We start from the raw sequence: 18,905 nt of genomic DNA, 5'->3' as shown, positions 1-18,905 counted from the left end.
TTAAAAACCTGACCAAAAAATTCCCATGTAGTACAATAAGCAGAAAAGCTACGAAAGCATCACCCTGGCATGTGTTGGCATGTCAGGGTCATTTCATCTGCTGGCCCCAATGAGCTTTCTCTCTACAGTTATCGATGAGGAGTGGCAAAGAACCCAGTGCAGCCCTAGAGAGACATGCGTGGAGGTTGCCAATGAGCTGGGGAAGAGTACCAACACGTTCTTCAAGCCCCCTTGCGTGAATGTGTTCCGATGTGGTGGCTGCTGCAATGAAGAAAGCCTCATCTGTATGAACACGAGCACCTCTTACGTTTCCAAACAGGTATGGGGACGTTAGCAAGTGTGCCCTCTCCAATGCCCTGATGATGGTCTCATTGGTAGCCATTGATGACCTTGTGGCCAAGTACCATGCTTAATAATCTCATTTAATCCTCCAAACAAATTAAAGGGTATTTTATCCTCTTTTTTTTTTTTTGATACTGGGGGCATCTAACCCAGGGATATTTTACCACAGAGCTACATCCCTAGCCCTTTTTAAAGATTTTTTATTTCAAGACAGGGTCTCAAATTGCAGAGGCTGGTCTTGAACTTGCAATCATTTTGTCTCAGCCTCCCAAGTTGCTGGGATCACAGGCGTGCACCACAATGCCTGGATTCTTATCCTGTTTTATAGATGAAAAAACCAAACCTCAGAGAGATAAATTACTTATCCAAAGTTACACAGCTGATGAATGTCAGAGATGGAATTCATATATATATATATATATATTTGGTACCAGGGATGGAACCTAGGGGTGTTTAACCACTGAACCATGTCCCCAGCCCTTTTTTTATGCCTTTATTTTTATTTATTTTTATGTGGTGCTGAGAATCGAACCCAATGCCTCACACATGCTAGGCAAGCACTCTGCCACTAAGCCACAACCCCAGTCCTCCAGCCCTTTTTAATATTTTATTTAGAGACTGGTTCTCACTGAGTCACTTAAATGCCCCACTGTTGCTGAGGCTGGCTTTGAACTCATGATCCTCCTTCCTCCGCCTTCCAAACTGCTGGAATTACAGGCGTATACCACCACGCCTAGCTTCATACTCAGATTTATGGGATTCCATAGCCTGAACTCTTATTTCTTGTACTATAATGTCAAGAACCAGAAAATCATCTGGAAGTCACTTGAACAGGATGTTAAAAGCAGAAGCTGCATCATCTTGTGTTAGTTCTGTGTTGCTCAAATGGAGTGACTGACAAGAGTTTAATGAAGGGCATAGACAGAGTTGAAGGAAGAGAGAAGAAATGGTAAAGCACCTGGGATCAGCAAAGCGAGAATGTCTAGTACAAAAGAACCTGAAAATCAATTTCTGCAGTCCCCACGAAAGAAATATTCCCCCCTCTCCTTTGTATAAGATCCCCTTTGTCCAGCAGATAAGGATACTTTCTGTGGCTACCACATTGTTGTAAAATGGAGTAAATGTTGCCTTTGAGAATTGTAGTAACAAATTTAGGAAAACATTACCCAAAAGCTGTAAATAAAACTACATTCCTTCTGTCCTGTTGTAAATTCCTCACATGTTAATATATTTATTTGTCACATTTGCCAATATAATCTCTTTTTTTCATGATCTTGCAAAGAAGTAGTACAATAAAATTCTACAGGCACCAAATATATTCATGTTAGGCAATTATCTTATTTGTTCTGTAAATAGGCTAACTTATCATAATTTTGTTCCTTCTACCCTCTAAAATAGGATTGAAACTGGAGAGTTTCTTTTTCAAAATACTTTTACAGAATCTTGGAACTTGTGAAAATCTGATTTCTGCCATTTGACAATTACAAAAAAAAATGACATAAAGCATGGCTGAGCATCAGCTTTTAGTAAAACAAAGCTTGCATAATGAAAGAGGGCTTAGTTCATGATTATGTTATTCCTCAGAGCATAGCTGAAAATTGTGCAAGAAGATGAAGCTTATGCAAAGTAAACACTCTGAAAACACTCTTGCTTAGTCTCATGCAAGTTCCATTACATGTTAGAGGTCAGAATAAACACAACCTTAATGGATTGTTTCCACTTAATAGAAGATGGAGCCCTTTATTTTGACTGTTGTACTCAACAAATGATTAAAGAATGTCCTTAAGTGTAAGTGTACAGCAGGTTTTCTTTCCAAACATGCATATGTGAACATTTTAATACTTTGAAAGAACTACCTCTCACCCCAAAGTTATGGATTATGTGAACAACCTATTAGAAACACAGTAAATAAATGAATACGGTATACAGTAAGAACAACATGGGACGGTGATTGAATGGATGTGCATTAAAATCAAGTTCATTCACCCATCATAGAACTACTCTGGAAAGTTATATAAACTCTTTGGCTATCTGTTCCTTCATCTGTAGGATAAGGATAATAAAACCCTACCCCATAATGATTTTAATAAGGGGCAAATAAATTAATATATAAGTACTTATAATACAGCCTGGCATACAGACACAGAAAGAATGATGTACATGTGAGCTATAAGAATTTGGGGGGCATTATGATCTTATGTGAGCCATTAATTCACACTGCTATATAACAAACACCCTGAAACTCAATGACTTTGAACATAATGAGTTATTCTCATTTGTATATCTGAGGTCCATTTGGTTTAGGGTGGTCTCTGCTGGGCTTAACTCTGAGCTGCATTGTAAGCCCAGATGTACTTCTTGTGTCTCTCATCTCTTGGACCCGCAAGTCTGCCAGATCTTATTCTTCTTATGCCAAAAGTATAAGCATGAGAAAACAAGCCCCACCAAGCATGTACAGTTCCAGTGTGCACTTGTGTCATGTCTTCTAACATTCCATTGGCTAAAGCAAGTGACGTGGCCAAGTCCAAAGTCAAGAGACAAGAAACTATTTCTTCATCAGAGATAGTATATGAGGGGATAGGTAGTTTGAATAATGATCTAATCCACCAAGATCTTAAATAATCTTCATATTTCAATCTCATTTAATTCTACAATTTATATTCAAATTTAAAGCAAGTATAGGAACTAATAGTACCATTTCATGAGGGTACAGTGACACCAAAATGTTAAGAGATTTGAAAAAAAAAATGAAGACACTTCATAAAGTTGGATTAGTATCCGGTCTCCTGACTCCCAGCCCAGTATTGTACCATCCCTTATCATTCTTAGTTCCACTCTTAATGTACAACTTTGATGAAGTCACCACTACAAATGACAAAGGCAAAAATGCAGATTATGTATAAATTTAAATAAAAATAATCTATAAAATACAATAATCTACACATTATGATTATCTTTTTCTGCTATAGCTCTTTGAGATATCGGTGCCTCTGACATCAGTGCCTGACTTAGTGCCTGTTAAAGTTGCCAATCATACAGGTTGCAAGTGCTTGCCAACAGCCCCCCGCCACCCATATTCAATTATCAGAAGATCCATCCAGATCCCAGAAGAAGATCGGTAAGACTTTCTTGTACTTAATTATGCTTGTTCGTGCTTTTGCCAAAGCTGTGTATGGAGAATACTTCATTAATTACAGAGGCATCATTTTTTTTCTTAAAGTTTTTTTTTTTTATCTTTCAACTTAAAACTAAGATCTATTGATAGTAACAATTTGGAAAATGTATTTTTTATTAGGTGTTAGATGTGGTAGAACCAATGTGGCTGGTGGTTATGAACTCAACATGGCTACTTGTAGACACCTTGGTTCTTGTCAGTTCTTTGTTCCTATGTGTAAAGTCTAATGCAGTTATAAAACTACTACAGCCTCAAATTTGGCGTGTGTCCCAGCATTCCAAAACAAGCATGAAATAAAATTCATTTCACGCTATTTGTATATTCAAGTCCTGAAATGAAAAAGAAAAAATGAAAAGGATTTCTGGAGTCACTGGGAGGTGGCAAAACTTTCAGCATATGAGTTTTCCAATTTTCTAATGTTTCCCTCAAAGATTTCCAAATGGAAAATTTTTCTTTTAAGTTAAAACAAATTAGAGATAATTGACTTAGACACTGGTGAATGAAACAAGTTTCCAATATACATGCAAAAAAGTTAATTTGACTTTGAATTTATTGAGAATAACCTGTGACTCTTTATAAAACAAATTATGACATTGAAATGTTCTGAAACCAAAGGTAAGGATTATTGATTTTGGAGGAAAAAAAGGATTCAATATAGAGCATTGAAGGGAAAATTGCAAAAACATTGAATGAAAGATGAAATAAGTGAGATACATTCTGCAGATGTAAAACAGTGGACATATTGTGTGAGTAGAATGAGTGAATGAGCGAGCTGGGGATTATATGCTAGTTTATGCTGAGCCATGGGCCCCCTTCTGTCTTTCAAGCAGAAGACAGAGCTCATGGAAAAGGAACATTCATTCTCAAGCTGTTTCTGCTGTCCTGGCCAATGTTCCTCTCTCTATTTTAAAGAAAGTAATCTTAGAAGCTATGTGAGAACAATATTTGCTTTTGGTAAATAAACTGTTGACAGCTATAATTTGCATAGTTTTAACAACCATCTTTTATAAGAGTTTAATAACGTTTCTAAATTACAGCTTGGTTTCTAAAGGTTTCCCAACTGAATATTTATAATTGTAGAATTACTATGTTATAAGATATAGTTCATAAATATGAATTAAGCTCTTTAAAATCTTCTCACATTATTATTTGGGGTGGTGAAAACATTTGAAATTTACTCTTAGCAATTTTGAAATATACAGTCCATTATTCACTGTAGTCACCATGCTATGTAATACAGTAGGTCTCAAACACTCCTGTATAACAGATTAAAAATAAAACAACAAATTTTTAAAAATATTTATTTATTTATTTATTTTGCTATACTGGGGATGGAATCTGGGGCACTTTACCACTGAGCTGTATTCTCAGCCCCTTTTTATTTTTATTTTGAGATAGGGTCTTGCTAAGTTGCTGAGAGTCTCACTAAGTTGCTGAGAGTCTCTCTAAATTGCTGAGGCTGGCCTCCAACTTGGGATCTTTATGCCTCAGTTTCTAGAGTAGCTGGGATTACAGGCGTGCACCACCACGTCTTGCTTAAAATTTTAAAACCCTTAACTGTCCATGACTCAGAAATTTATTTCATGTTCCAAAATTATGATTACTCTTGAAAACTTTTAAATCTGGTTTATTGTTTTCTTTTCCTAGCTGTCCCCAGTCCAAGAAGCTCTGTCCTATGGATATGCAATGGGATAACAACAAATGTAAATGTGTTTTACAGGAAGAGAATCCACTTGCTGGAACAGAAGGTAATGATAGCAATAGTGACATAATAATAGTATTAAAAATATAAGCAGTAGCAATGAACTTTATTGAGTACTTACTATGACTCAGCAATGTCATAATCTTATATATCTTCACGTTTATTATTATTTCTTTAAAAATTTTTTTTTTAGTTGTAGATGAACACAATACTTTTATTTTATTTATTTGTTTTTATGTGGTGCTGAGGATTGGACCCAGTGCTAGGCAAGAGCCACAACCCCAGTCCCATATAATTTCTTTTTTGCAATTCAAAATGGGCACACCAAGATGTCTTATATTTTCCTCAAGGTCACATAGCCAAGAATGATAGAAGCGGTCAGATTCCGGAGCCCTCTGTGTTGTGATCATGTAATGAGTGAGTCCACCAATTCATCACTCTGCTTTTTAATCTCAAAGAAAAGCCAAAAGTGATTACATTATCCCAAAGCACTGGATTCAAAATTTTAATGACAACTACTTCAGAACTAAACACTAGTCAACCACAGTTAACTAATTCATTTGTATGAAAGTCTCACAGGAACATAAAGTAATCTTGGGCTTGGTTTCCTTCAACTGCATCATGCAAAAACATGCCAAATAATTTAAAAAAATGGGGAATAAGGGAAAACGTTTTTGGAACTAGAGCAAAATAAAAGCAAAACATGGATATGGTGCTGAGATGAACTGAGAACAAAGTGAGATAGGCTATTGTCATTGTTCATATTCTGTAATGCTGATTTTTGATGATGAACATATGACTGAAAATAAATGCTTTTAAAATTTATTTCCCAGAGAGCTTGACATGGTTCCACTGGGGGGTGGGGGGATCACAAGGAATCATACAATTTAAATCTTGCTTGTTTTAAACTATGATCTAGAAGCAAGAATATTAAGGAGTAAATGCTAAGACTTTAAGAAGAAGCTGTAAATAGCAACTTAATTTCTATTGTCCTATCTCTTGGCTCCCTTCTAAATGTTTTCATGAAAGCTCAACCTAGGGTGTGAGGTAAACTTAGGGTTCATGTACTTTAAACGCCTATGCAGATCTGGAATGTTCTTGACACCCTTCCCACCAACTGTTCAGCCATCCTCTGCCAGAATATGGATCAGTTATGGGGAAACTCAGCACCCACCAAGAAAGCACTAAGGAATGCCCACATTCCTATTGCTATATTGAACTTGAATCTTTCTCTGTCTCCAGTAAAATGGAATATGATGAAAGTCACGTATGTAACTTTAGTTTTTTGTTGCTCATATTAAAGAGGTAGAAAGAAACAGGTGCCACTCATTTTAATATATATTAGTTAATCCAATATATTCAAAACAGTACTATTCTAACATGCAGCCAATAGAAAACATATTAACAAGACACCCTACATTCCTTGTGCTAAGCCTTTGAAATCCCATATGTGTGCTACACTTTCAGCACCTCTCAATTCAGACCCTTCATTTCATGCTCAACAGCCACATATGGCCCAGAGCTATCTTGTGAATAGCCCAGCTCTACAGCATCAACTCATTTGTTCAGCTTTTACCCTACAAAACCATGTCAAACCAATCTGATTCTTTCTCTGTGCGACTCATTTTTTAATAGCGTTAGAAAGTTATTGTGGGAAGCAGTAGCAATATATATATATATATATATATATATATATATATATATATATACACACACACACACACACACACACACACACACACAGCTCAGAGCTGTTCTAGTCGTGGTTTTCCCAATTCTGCCTCCGAGACAGTTTTACAGGCAGGTGGTTTTTATGCAGGTACAATGAATGCCTTAAAGGGAAAAGATATATGGATGGCAATGCAGTTGCTAAGAGATGTCAACCGATCCTACAGGGAGTTGAAGCTGGAACCCCTTTGCCAGGGATGTCTTAAATAGGCAGGTGAAGGAACGGGCCTGATGGACTGGTCATGGTTATGGTCTGCCACAGTAGGGGACTTAACCTTAGTGAAGCAGCTTCTTTTTTTCTAGAGGTCATTCCTGGAGAAGGATTCATTGGGTACACAAGCGTTGAGGGTGGAAAGAGTAGTGGGGAAGGAGAGAACTGGTCTGAGCAGGGGGGATATAGGCATTTGGGCTGGAGGTGAGAGAACATAGCACTCACATCAAGGGTGCTGAAGATATGCAGTATGAAGTGGGAGTATTGGCCAGATGTGAGAGAGAAAGCTGGGGAGGCTTACAAGGGTGGTGTGAAAGGACCTTGTGAATGTCTGCTGGAAGAGCTTGGGTGGGATGCTAAGGTCAAAGGAAAACCACCAAATGGTCCAAGCAGGGGAGTGACAGCACCCACTAGAATTTTAACAAAATCAAATCAGCAACAGCGAGAAGAGGATGAGTTGACTTGGGCAGGAAAGGAAGGAAGAACTTTTGTGAAGTTATAGCAATAATGGAAGTGAAGATACAGGTGGATGAGATCACAATCACTTCTAGTTTTCATCTCTCACAACTCCCTTATGCAGGCTAAGTTCATGTTCATTTCTCCAGTGGTCCCACCAAAATGATGACATATACTGATCTAACTGTGTGTATATATATATATATATCTCCCAGGGATTGAACTCAGGGGCACTTGACCACTGAGCCACATCCCCAGCTCTATTTTGGATTTTATTTAGAGACAGGGTCTCACTGGATTGCTTAGCACCTCTCTTTTGCTGAGGCTGATTTTGAACTCCCGATTCTCCTATTTCAACCTCCCGAGCCATTGGGATAACAGGTGTGTGCCACTGCACCCGGCACCAAACATCTTTTTCACATAAGTGGCTGTTAAGTCTATTTGTCTTTTCTGCAATGATTCTTCTTCCCGCCAGACAAGTGCAATTGAGTTAGTGAATCCAAGCACAATTTAATTTTATATTGTTAGATTCAGGTCATTGTTCTAAACTTAAAAGAAAAACAAGGTATCGATTCTGTATTGTAAAATATACAATGTGTCCCTTCCTTTCTCAAAAAGCCACAATTTCAATTTTGAAAAATTCCATCAGTATATTGCAAAAAAAAAAAAAGATAAATGAAACAAGGCTGAGGACAGAACACATGGGTGACCCAGCATCAAGCTCCCTAGATATGGAAATCAATATACAATACTTCAGGGTATCTTCCTCAACTAGTTGCTGTTCCACCCTGTTCACCTGCAGCTGGCTTCTGTTCCTTTTAACTTGCCTCTAAGGATGTAAAGACTATTTATTTATTTATATTTTGTTTTAGTTGTAGTTGGACACAATACCTTTATTTCACTTTTTTTATGTGGTGCTGAAAATCGCACCCAGCGCCCCGCAAGTGCTGGGCCAGCGCCCCACCACTGAGCCACAACCCCAGTCCCATGTAAAGACTATTTACGTCACATAATTTGCTAAAGTTCAACCAACAACTTATGGGTATGTGTGTGAGTGTGGTGTGTGTTTGTCCCTAAGCCACCCTGTCCAAGAATGGAGTTGGTCCTGGATCAAGTGTTCTGAGTGTATATCTGCTGCCACCTAGTGATCAATGCAAATCTTTTCCGCACTTCACTGTTATCTGTCAAGTACATCTTACCCCAAAGTGACATCTGCCTCATTGGCCTATGGCTTATACAATGCACTATTTTCCTCTTCACAAAATTCTGAATGGAGTTATCCCAGACACTCACTTTACATAATTTCTAAAACACCATCAATTAGAAGTAAAAATCATAACCCTGATTGACATGAGGTTGTTATTTTGGTATGTCATTAATGATCAAATATCTAGTTTTATTAATATCTTGAAATGCTACATAGGTTTTTAAGGACCTTTTTGTTACACCAAATAAATCCAACAGATGTGTTATTGAGTGCCTGTTATTTTTGTTGTTGTTTGTTTTGACCAAAACCATGAGACCTGATCCCTAATAATCTCCATGATATTTTACTTAATGGGAGAAACAGAAATAAACAGACTAATGTAATTAGTGTAAGGAAGGACTAGGGACAGAATGGAAATATGCACAGGGTCAGGGCACTTAGCTAAACTCGCAGATGTTGGGAAAGATATCAGGGAATTAGCAGAGTAAGAACAATGACAAACGCCTGAGAGACTCTGGCATATCAGAGAAATAAGAAGAACTGGAATTTGATATGGATGGAGCACAGGGTATATGTCAAATTATAAGTCTGGGAGGTTATGAGGGTCTAGTTCATGGAGAGTTTTATATTCCTGGTGGGAAATTTGGCTTCTATTGAGACAGGAGAACTTTTAAGGCATTGAAAGCAGAGGAATGATGTGGCTAGATTTGTGTTTGATAAAACTTGTGGTGGTGAGATGAATGACAGCCATCTACACAAGAAAAAAAGGCACTGACTGAATTATGGAAGTGGCAGTGGTGATGAAAACAATGAGCAAGTTCTGGGAAATGGGACATGGTGGTCAAACTCAGTATAGCCGGTGAGTCCAGAATGATGCTGCAATTTTTGAAACAAGGTAACCTGGGAAAGAAGCAGATTTAGGGAAGAATTGTGGATTTTCCTCCAAACCTTCAAGAATGCCAATGTGACAAGGTTACATTCTTCTAAAGTTTCTGTCTCTTTCATTTTTTTTTTTTGCAATGAATTTCAATTTGCTGATTAGACGTGGAAATGAAGTAGCGGTCTCCAGAGGTTTTGTACATCTTCTGGAAGTATCTGTCAGCTGAGAGTGTCACAGACTTCTCAGAGCCTTCTTTTTGGCTGAGTGTGTCTTCTAGCAAACATCTGTGAAATCAAAGTTCATGGTCACTGGTATATCTTTTATATCAATGTAGTTATCTGTGCTGAGGAAATACATCATTGTTACCATGCTTGGTCTGAAAGTTCTGATGTATATTTCTTAATTTTTTTTTGTTTTAGTTGTAGATGGATACAATACCTTCATTATATTTATTTATTTTTATGTGATGCTGAGGATCAAACCCAATGCCTCACACATGCTAGGCAAGCGCTCTGCCACTGAGCTACAGCCCCAGGCTTTATCACTAATTCTTGATTGTGGAAGCTTACATTTTCAACAAGCCACCAATCTAAAAATCCTTAAATATATCTTAAAAATATTCAGTTTGTGATGTGTATTTTTTAAAAATAACAAACCTAAGAAAGACAAGAATTCTGTGTTTGTCCTATGAAATCAGAGATGAATTTCCTTCACCTTGTGAAAAAAATTAAAGACAAAAATGTATAGGAAAGGGGATTGGGTGAATCCAAGTTATGGATGATGTAGAATCTGTGACAAAGTTTGGTGATCACGTTATGCAGGCCACAGCTATCTAAGGAAGACTTTGTTTCTGTTTAGATCAATCTCATCTCCAGGAACCGGCTCTCTGTGCACCACACATGAAATTTGATGAAGATCGTTGCGAGTGTGTCTGTAAAACACCGTGTCCCAGAAATCTCATCCAGCACCCAGAAAACTGCAGTTGCTTTGAATGCAAAGAAAGTCTGGAGAGCTGCTGCCAGAAGCACAAGATATTTCACCCAGACACCTGCAGGTCAATGGCTTTTTTTTTTTTTTTTTTTTGCTTTTGCTTTAACCTGACTTAGCAACATTTAATGCAAATGCCATTTTTTATTTGATGGGATTCCATATTAAGCTAATTTTTTTTCTCAATGCCCAAGTTCCTTTTTGATAGTAGGACAGAGGTTTGGCAACTAAGGATTAAGTGAAAGTACACAGAGGGATGATAAATTGTGAAATTAGGAAAATTCTGCTTGCTATCAAGAGTTGATAGTTTTTTTTTTTTGGGGGGGGGTAACCGGGGATTGAACTCAGGGGCACTAGATTACTGAGCCACATCCCCAGCCATAATCTGTATTTTATTTAGAGACAGGGTCTCACTGAGTTGCTTAGAGCCTCGCCATTGCTGAGGCTGGCTTTGAACTTGTAGTCCTCCTGCCTCAGCCTCCCGAGCTGCTGGGATTACAGGCATGCGCCACCACCGCACCCTGCTAGGTTGATAGTTCTTAAGTAAAAACTAAATGGACAAGTTTTAAACAATCACTGGGGGAAGGGAAGTTCGACCTCTTTTTCACTATATATGTCCAAATGTATTTGTTTGTTCTTTCTTCGATTACGTGGATGTCGCTGGATTTATGTAAGCAAGAAATTTATTGATGAATAGAACAGTTAGAGGTTATCCGCTGGGCCTTAGTAAATTTCGAATATATGTGGGAAACCATTCAGGATTTTATATTGACATTTTAAATACACGTCTGAAAAATTTCCTTTGAAAATTTAATTAAATCAGAACAGAGTTAGTCCTTTGAACTCCATCCTTGATTCTAAATTCTCTTCTTTACTTTCTTTGGCTACAGCTGTGAGGACTGGTGCCCTTTTCACACCAGAACATGTGCAAGTGGAAAACCAGCATGTGCAAAACATTGTCGCTTTCCAAAGGAGAAAAGAGCTGCCCAGGGACTCCACAGTCAAGAGAATCCTTGATTCAACTTTGCTCCAGTTCCCCATCCCTGTCATTTTAAATATCATGCTGCTTTGCCAAATTGCTGTCACTGTCATTCCCCTATTTTACATAGTGCCACAGTGAATCCAAACCAGCCTTCCATTGACACCAGCTGAGAATTTCCTGGTTCATTTACAGATGACTTCTAGCTGCACATACCTCTGCACATCCAAGAATGGAGAAGAGGGCTCCCGAGGAACCCAAGTTTTGGTGCATGAGAAAGGTTTGCTTGTCATGGAATGACAGGTACCATGTGATTGATTACTCAGAGCAGATGAGGAAAACTGCAGCGGCTGAGTCCTTTGCTTAGTGCAACTTTTGTGAATTATCTGATTCTTTCTTATGCAGAATTTCATTTGTATGATCAGCACTGAATTTCTAATTCCTGACCAGCTTGTAGTTTTTGAGTTTAGAGAACTACTGTCTGATGTTTCATATTTAAGGGTATTTAAAGGAAATAAACACCATTATTCAAGCCATAGAATTTTGTGTTTTGTTTTGTTTGGTTTGGTTTGATACCTGGATTGAACCCAGGGACACCTAACAACTGAGCCACATCCCCAGCCCTTTTTATTTTTTATTTTGAAACAGGGTGTTGCTAAGTTGCTTAGGGCCTTGCTAAATTGCTGAGGCTGGCTTCAATCTTGCAATCCTCCTGCTTCAGCCTCCTGTGTTGCTGGGATTACAGGCATGTTCCACCATGCCTGACTAAAATTTTGTGGTTTTGAATATGCTTCCAGTAAATATTTTATGCTAAAAATGTTTTACAAAACAAAAGAAATTCAGAAGTGGGAGGGACAGGGAGAGACATGAATATAGCAATTTTCCACCTTAGTTTTGGGAAACCAAGGAATAGCTCTCAGAGGTTTATGATTCTAAATAAAGTTAAACAAGTGTGGCTCAAGGAAAGCTGGGAATCGCCCTGTGCTTTGAGATTAAATTGAAGTTGGACTTGACACGAAAGAAGGGAGCCCATCAATGCCCTTGATAATTTTAAGAATTTGCGCTCCTTCTAAGACTCTGGTTCCAAGTTTCTGTACTTACTCAGCTCTCAGTCTCGTTCACATCTCAACTCTTGTTAACTTAAAAACTGATCCCCCATAGCATCTTGCATAGATAGATACATACACACAATCTTATAACATTTACACAGTGTGTAAATACTTGTGTTTATATTTATCTCCCCACTACACTGCAACCCTATTATGTTTGGAAACTGTCCAGATTAAATTTGTGCAACCCAAATTTCTCATGCCAGACCACCCTGGAGCAGGAAAATCCCAAAGAGAAAGACAATGATAAACAGTGGCATTGCTGGATCCTGGCCTAAATCCCTGCCTTCCTTGGTCAAGGTTCTTGAACCGTTCCTGAATTCTCCCTTTGTTCCTTGAAGTTCTCTGGAGGCTGTAGCTTTAGATACAGGCCCTCTGATACCTCCTGTCTTTAATCCTCAGTCTCCGCCCTAAACACATGAGCTGATCTGCATCTAGCCATGGGTCTGTTACCGTCCCAGGCCTACTACACAGTGTGCCAATCACTGGACCAAGTAGTTCTGCAACAGAGAGTTTATTCACAGGGGCCACATGTGGATGTGGGAGACTCAAATCTCAAATCTGCCTCCCTGGGGATAGTGTTCAATGTTTCCTTCAGTTTCTACCATTTCCTTCCTCTCTATGATATTTGGTTAAGTTCCCATGAGAGCTGGGGGAGGAGATAACCCAGGGAACACTATGCAGAAGAGTCACTCTTGTCCTTGATTGATTAAAAAAAAAAAAAAGGCAGAATCTCTGACAAGGAGAAAAAAACCTAAGTTTGCTTGTTTGTTTTGGTACTGGAGATTGAACTCAGGGGTGCTTAACCACTGAGCCACATCCCCAACCCTTTTTATTTTTTTTTGCTAGGTTGTTTACAGCCTGAGTTGCTGAAGCTGACCTTGAACTTGCTATTCTCTCGCTTTAGCCTCTCAAGTCACAAAGATTACAAGCCTGCACCACTACACCTAGCAAGACCTAAGTTAACTACAGACTCTTCCACTTAATCCCATTGTGAAACTGAACAACCTCATGGAGCCTCAGTTTCCTCATCTGTTAAATGTAGATGACAATATCACCTTCCTACATCTCAGAGTTCATCACTTCACTTCAGTTACCATTATTGAAAAAGTTTGTTGAACACTACAACATACATTGCAAGTTAAGGGATTATCCCAAAGAAAAGAAGCAGAACCATTGGCAAATCCCAGGAGTATGAGACCACTAACAAGTTTTGGCTTATACTGAGTCCCTGGATCAGTGCTAAAACCAACTAAAACCATGTTTTAGCTTTAAGTGGCTCCAATTTTCTAATTGCCACTTATTATTTTTAATCTACATTTTTGGTGCATTATAATTGTACATAGTATTGGGATTCATTATGTCATATTTGTATGTGCATATAACAGAATCTGATCCATTTCATTCCAAGTACCTCCCCTTTCCTTCCTCTCCTCCCTCCCCTGATCCACTCACTCTGCTCTACTGATCTCCCTTCTATTATCATTATTATTATTTTAGTTGATGCATTATATATATATATATATATATATATATATATATATATATATGTTTATTTATTTATAACACAAATACACATATATGTATTCAAGATTCATTGTAGCATTATGTTCTTCAGTTCCATCCATTTATCAGAAAATGACATAATTTCATTTTTTATGGCTGAATAAAACTCCACTATGTATATATACTACATTTTCTTTATCCATTTGTTTGTGGAGGGCACCTAGGCTGTTTTTATAATTTGCCTATTATAAATTGTGCTGCTATAAACATTGGTGTGCATATAGGCTAATTTTATCTTTTTGAATTAATATCAAGGAGTGGGAAAACTGGGTCATATGATAGTTCCATATATGGTATTTTTTTTCTTTTTTTTTAAAGTTGTAGATGGACACAATACCTATATTTTATTTATTTTTATGTGGTGTCAGGATTGAACCCAGTGCCTCATGCATGCTAGGCAAGCACTCTACCACTGAACCAGAACCCTGGTCCCATATGTGGTCTTTTGAGGAATCTCCATACTGCTTTCCAAAGTGGTTGTAGCAATTTGCAATTCTATCAACAATATGTAAGTGTACCTTTCCCCCCAATCCTTGCCAGCAACTATTGTTATTTGTATTCTTTAAAAAAATATATTTTTTATTTTTTTAGTTGTAGATGGACAATGCTTTTATTTATCTTTATGTGGTGCTGAGGCTCGAACCCAGTGCCTCACACATGCTAGGCAAGTGCTCTACCACTGAGCCATAACCCCAGCCCATTATTTGTATTCTTGATGATTGCCATTCTGACTGGGGTGAGATGAAATACCAGTGTAATTATGATCTACATTTTCCTGATCTCTCATGTTGTGGAATATATTTTTTATATATTTGGTGGCCTTTTGTATCTCTTCTTTTGAGGAATGTCTGTTGAGATTTTTTTGCCCACTTATTTATTAGGTTGTAATTTTTTGGTGTTAAGTATTTTATGTATTCCGGATATTATTACTCTATTAAAAGACCAGCTGGTAGAGATTTTCTTTCATTCTCTAAGCTCTCTATTCATGTTTTTAATTGTTTCCTATGCTGTGCAGAAGCTTTTTAAATTTGATGCTCAGAATTGATTTGGCTATTCCGGGTCTTTAATTCTTCCATATGAATTTTAGGACTGTTTTTATAGTTCTGTGAAGAATGTCATTTGGTGTTTTTTTTTTTTTTTTTTTAAAGAGAGAGAGAGAAAGAGAGAGAGAGAGAGAGAGAGAGAGAGAGAGAGAGAATTTTAATATTTAATTTTTAGTTCTCGGCGGACACAACATCTTTGTTTGTATGTGGTGCTGAGGATCGAACCCGGGCCGCACGCACGCCAGGCAAGCGCGCTACCGCTTGAGCCACATCCCCAGCCCATCATTTCGTGTTTTGATAGGGATTGCGTTAAATTTTCAGCTTGCTTCTGGCAATATAGCCATTTTGATAATATTACTTCTGTCTATCCAAGAACATGGCCACTCCATTTTCTAGGTTATACTTCAATTTTTTTCTTCAGCATTCTATGATTATCATTGTAGAGGTCTTTCATCTCTTTTATTAGATTTATTCCCAGATATTTTTTGAGGCTATTTTGAATGTAATTGCTTTCCTAATTTCTTTTCAGCAGACTCATTATTGAATTATCGGAAAGCTATTGATTTTTGTATGTTGATCTTTTATCTTGATACTTTGATGAAGTTATTTATCAGCTCTACAAGACTTTGGTAGAATTTTTTGGTTCTACATATAAAATCATGTCATCAGCAAACAGATAGTTTGACTACTTCTTTTCCTATTTGTATCCCTTTGATTTCCTTCTCTTGCCTTTTGCTGTGGCTAGAATTTTGAGACCTGTATTGAGTAGAAGTGGTGAGAGTGGACATCCTTGTCTTGTTCCTGATTCTAGAAGAAATGCTTTCAGTTTGTCTTCATTCAGTATGATGTTGGCTTTGGGTTTGTTGTATATAGCCTTTATGATGTTGGGTAAGTTCTTCCTATCCCTAGTTTCTTCAGCATTTTTAACATGAACAGGTGTTGGATTTTACCAATGGCTTTTTCTGCATCCATTAGGATGATCATGCAATATTTCTCATTAATTCTATTTATGTGATGAATTACATTTATTGATTTGGGTATGTCAATCCAAGCTTGCATCTCTTGGATAAAACCAACTTGATCATGGTGCATAATCTTCTTAATGTGCTTTTGGAGGTGGGTTGCTAATTTTTTTTTTTTTTTGTATATTTTAAAAATTAGAGACAGGGCCTCACGGAGTTGCTTAGGACCTCACTAAGTAGCTGAGGCTGGCTTTGAACTCACCATCCTCATGCCTCAGCCACCTGAGCAACTGGGATTATAGTCATGTGCCACAGTGCTTGGTGGATTGCTAATATTTTATTAAAGATTTTTATGTCTGTATTCATCATGCGTATTGGTCCATAGTTTTATTTTCCTTGATGAGTCTGTTTTAGTCAGCTTTTTCACTGTTGTGACCAAAAGACCTGACAAGAACCATTAGAGGAGTTTATTTTGGGGGCTCACAGTTTCAGAGGTCTCAGACCATAGATGGCTGAATCTATTGCTCTGAGCCCTAGGTGAGGCCACACATCATGACAGAAGGGTGTGGTGGAGGAAAGTGGACAAAATATATATCCCAAAGGCAAGGCCTTAATGACCCACCTATTACAACCACACCCTACCTGCCTGCACTTACCATCCAGTGAATCCCTGTGAAGGGATTAATGCACTGATTAAAAATTCTTATAACTCAATCATTTTGCCTTTAAACTTTCTTGCACTGTCACATGAGCTTTTGGCGGGGGGGTGGGGCACATCATGTCCAAGCCACAACAGAGTATCTAGTTTTGATCTCAGGTTGATACTGGCTTCATAGAATAATTTTGGGAGTATTCCCTCCTTTTCTATTTCGTGAAATAATTTGAGGAGGTTTGGCATTAGCTCTTTAAAGTTCTGGTAGAACTCAAGTGAGATGATTATATGATTCTTGTTTTTAAATCTATTAATATGATGAATTATATTTATTGATTTCCATATGTTGAACCAATCCTGCATCTCTGGGATGAACCCCACTTGATCATGGTGCACTACAGAATTTTATTGAGAATTTTTGCATCTATGTCCATCAGGGATATTGGTTGGAAGTCTTCTTTCCTTGATGGGTCTTTGTCTGGTTTTGGTCTCAGGGTGATCTTAGCCTCATAGAATGAGTTAGGAAGGGTTCCCTCCTTTTCTATTTCATGGAATACTTTAAGGAGTATTGGTGTTAATTTTTCTTTGAAAGTCTCGTAGAACTTGGCCGAGAATCCATCTGGTCCTAGGCTTGTCTTGGTTTGTAGGCTTTTGATGGCATTTTCTATTTCATTACTTAAAACTGATATGTTTAAATCGTATATGACCTCCTCATTCAGTTTGGGTAGGTCATATATCTCTACAAATTTGTCAATGTCTTTGATATTTTCTATTTTATCAGAGTATAAATGTTCAAAATAGTTTTTGATTATCTTCTGTATTTCAGACATGTCTGTTGTGATATTTCCTTCTTCATCTTGTATTTTAGTAATATGAATTTTGTTTCTTTTTCTCTTCATTAGCATAGCCAGGGGTTTATCCATATTATTTATTTTTTCAAAGAACCAACTTTTGGTTTTGTTAATTTTTAAAATTTTATTTCATTGATTCCAGCTCTGATTTTAATTATTTCTTGTCTTCTACTGCTTTTAATATTGATTTGTTCTTTTTCTAAGGCTTTGATATGTAATGTTAGGTCATTTATTTGCTGACTTTTTATTCTTTTAATCAAAGTGCATAAATGCATTCTACTGTTATATATAACTAATTAAAACAAATAAAAAATTTAAAAAGAACTCAACTAAGAATTCATCTGATATTTTACTTTTCTTATTTGGAAGCCTTTTATTATTATTTCAATTTTATTGCTTGACATTGATCTGTTTAGGTTTCCTATATCTTTTTGGTCCAATTTGGATAGGTCATATGTGTCTAGAAATTTGTAGCTGTCTTCTAGAATTTCCAAATTATTGGAATATAAGTTTTCAAAATAGTCCCTAATAAACCTGTGGATTTCAGGAATGTCTTTAAGGGTATTTCCTCTTTTATCTCTAATTTTGTTGTTGATTTAGGTCTTCTTTCTCTTTCGTATGGTTAGTTTGGCTAAGGATTTATCAATTTTGTTTATCTTTTCAAAGAACCTACTCTTTATTACATTAATCCTTTATTTTTTATTCTCATTTCCATTAATTTCTGCTATGATCTTAATTGTTTCCTATCTTCTACTGGTTTTGAAATTTGTTCCTGCTTTTCTAGGGTACTTAATGCTATGAACTTTCTTCTTCAAACTGCCTTCATAGTATCCCAGATGTTTGTATATTATATCACTATTCTCATTTGATTCTAGGAATTTTAAAATTTCTCCTTGCATTTCTTCTATGATCCAGTCCTCATTCAAAATAATATTGTTCAGTCTCCATGTGTTTATGTGGTTTCTATAATTTTTCTTGTTGTTGATTTTTAATTTCATTCCATTATGTTCTGATAAAATGCAAGGGATTACACTGATTCTTTTGTATTTGTTTTA

At 37.1% G+C, this 18,905-nt stretch overlaps 1 protein-coding gene across 1 annotated transcript in view; it reads left to right on the top strand.

The window, feature by feature from the left end:
- Vegfd (vascular endothelial growth factor D) overlaps positions 1–12,195 on the top strand; it is a 35,083-nt gene extending 22,888 nt beyond the window's left edge. The window contains exons 3-7 of the mRNA XM_027946517.2: positions 129–319; positions 3,312–3,460; positions 5,165–5,265; positions 10,560–10,755; positions 11,579–12,195. Of these exons, the coding sequence (XP_027802318.1) occupies positions 129–319; positions 3,312–3,460; positions 5,165–5,265; positions 10,560–10,755; positions 11,579–11,705 (764 nt within the window). The 3' untranslated portion in view covers positions 11,706–12,195. The remainder of the gene's footprint in view (positions 1–128; positions 320–3,311; positions 3,461–5,164; positions 5,266–10,559; positions 10,756–11,578) is intronic.
- Positions 12,196–18,905: the final 6,710 nt, after the last annotated feature.

This window comes from Marmota flaviventris, chromosome X (genome assembly GCF_047511675.1).
Source record: "Marmota flaviventris isolate mMarFla1 chromosome X, mMarFla1.hap1, whole genome shotgun sequence".
NCBI lineage: Eukaryota > Metazoa > Chordata > Mammalia > Rodentia > Sciuridae > Marmota > Marmota flaviventris.
This window is presented reverse-complemented; position numbering and strand designations above follow the sequence as displayed.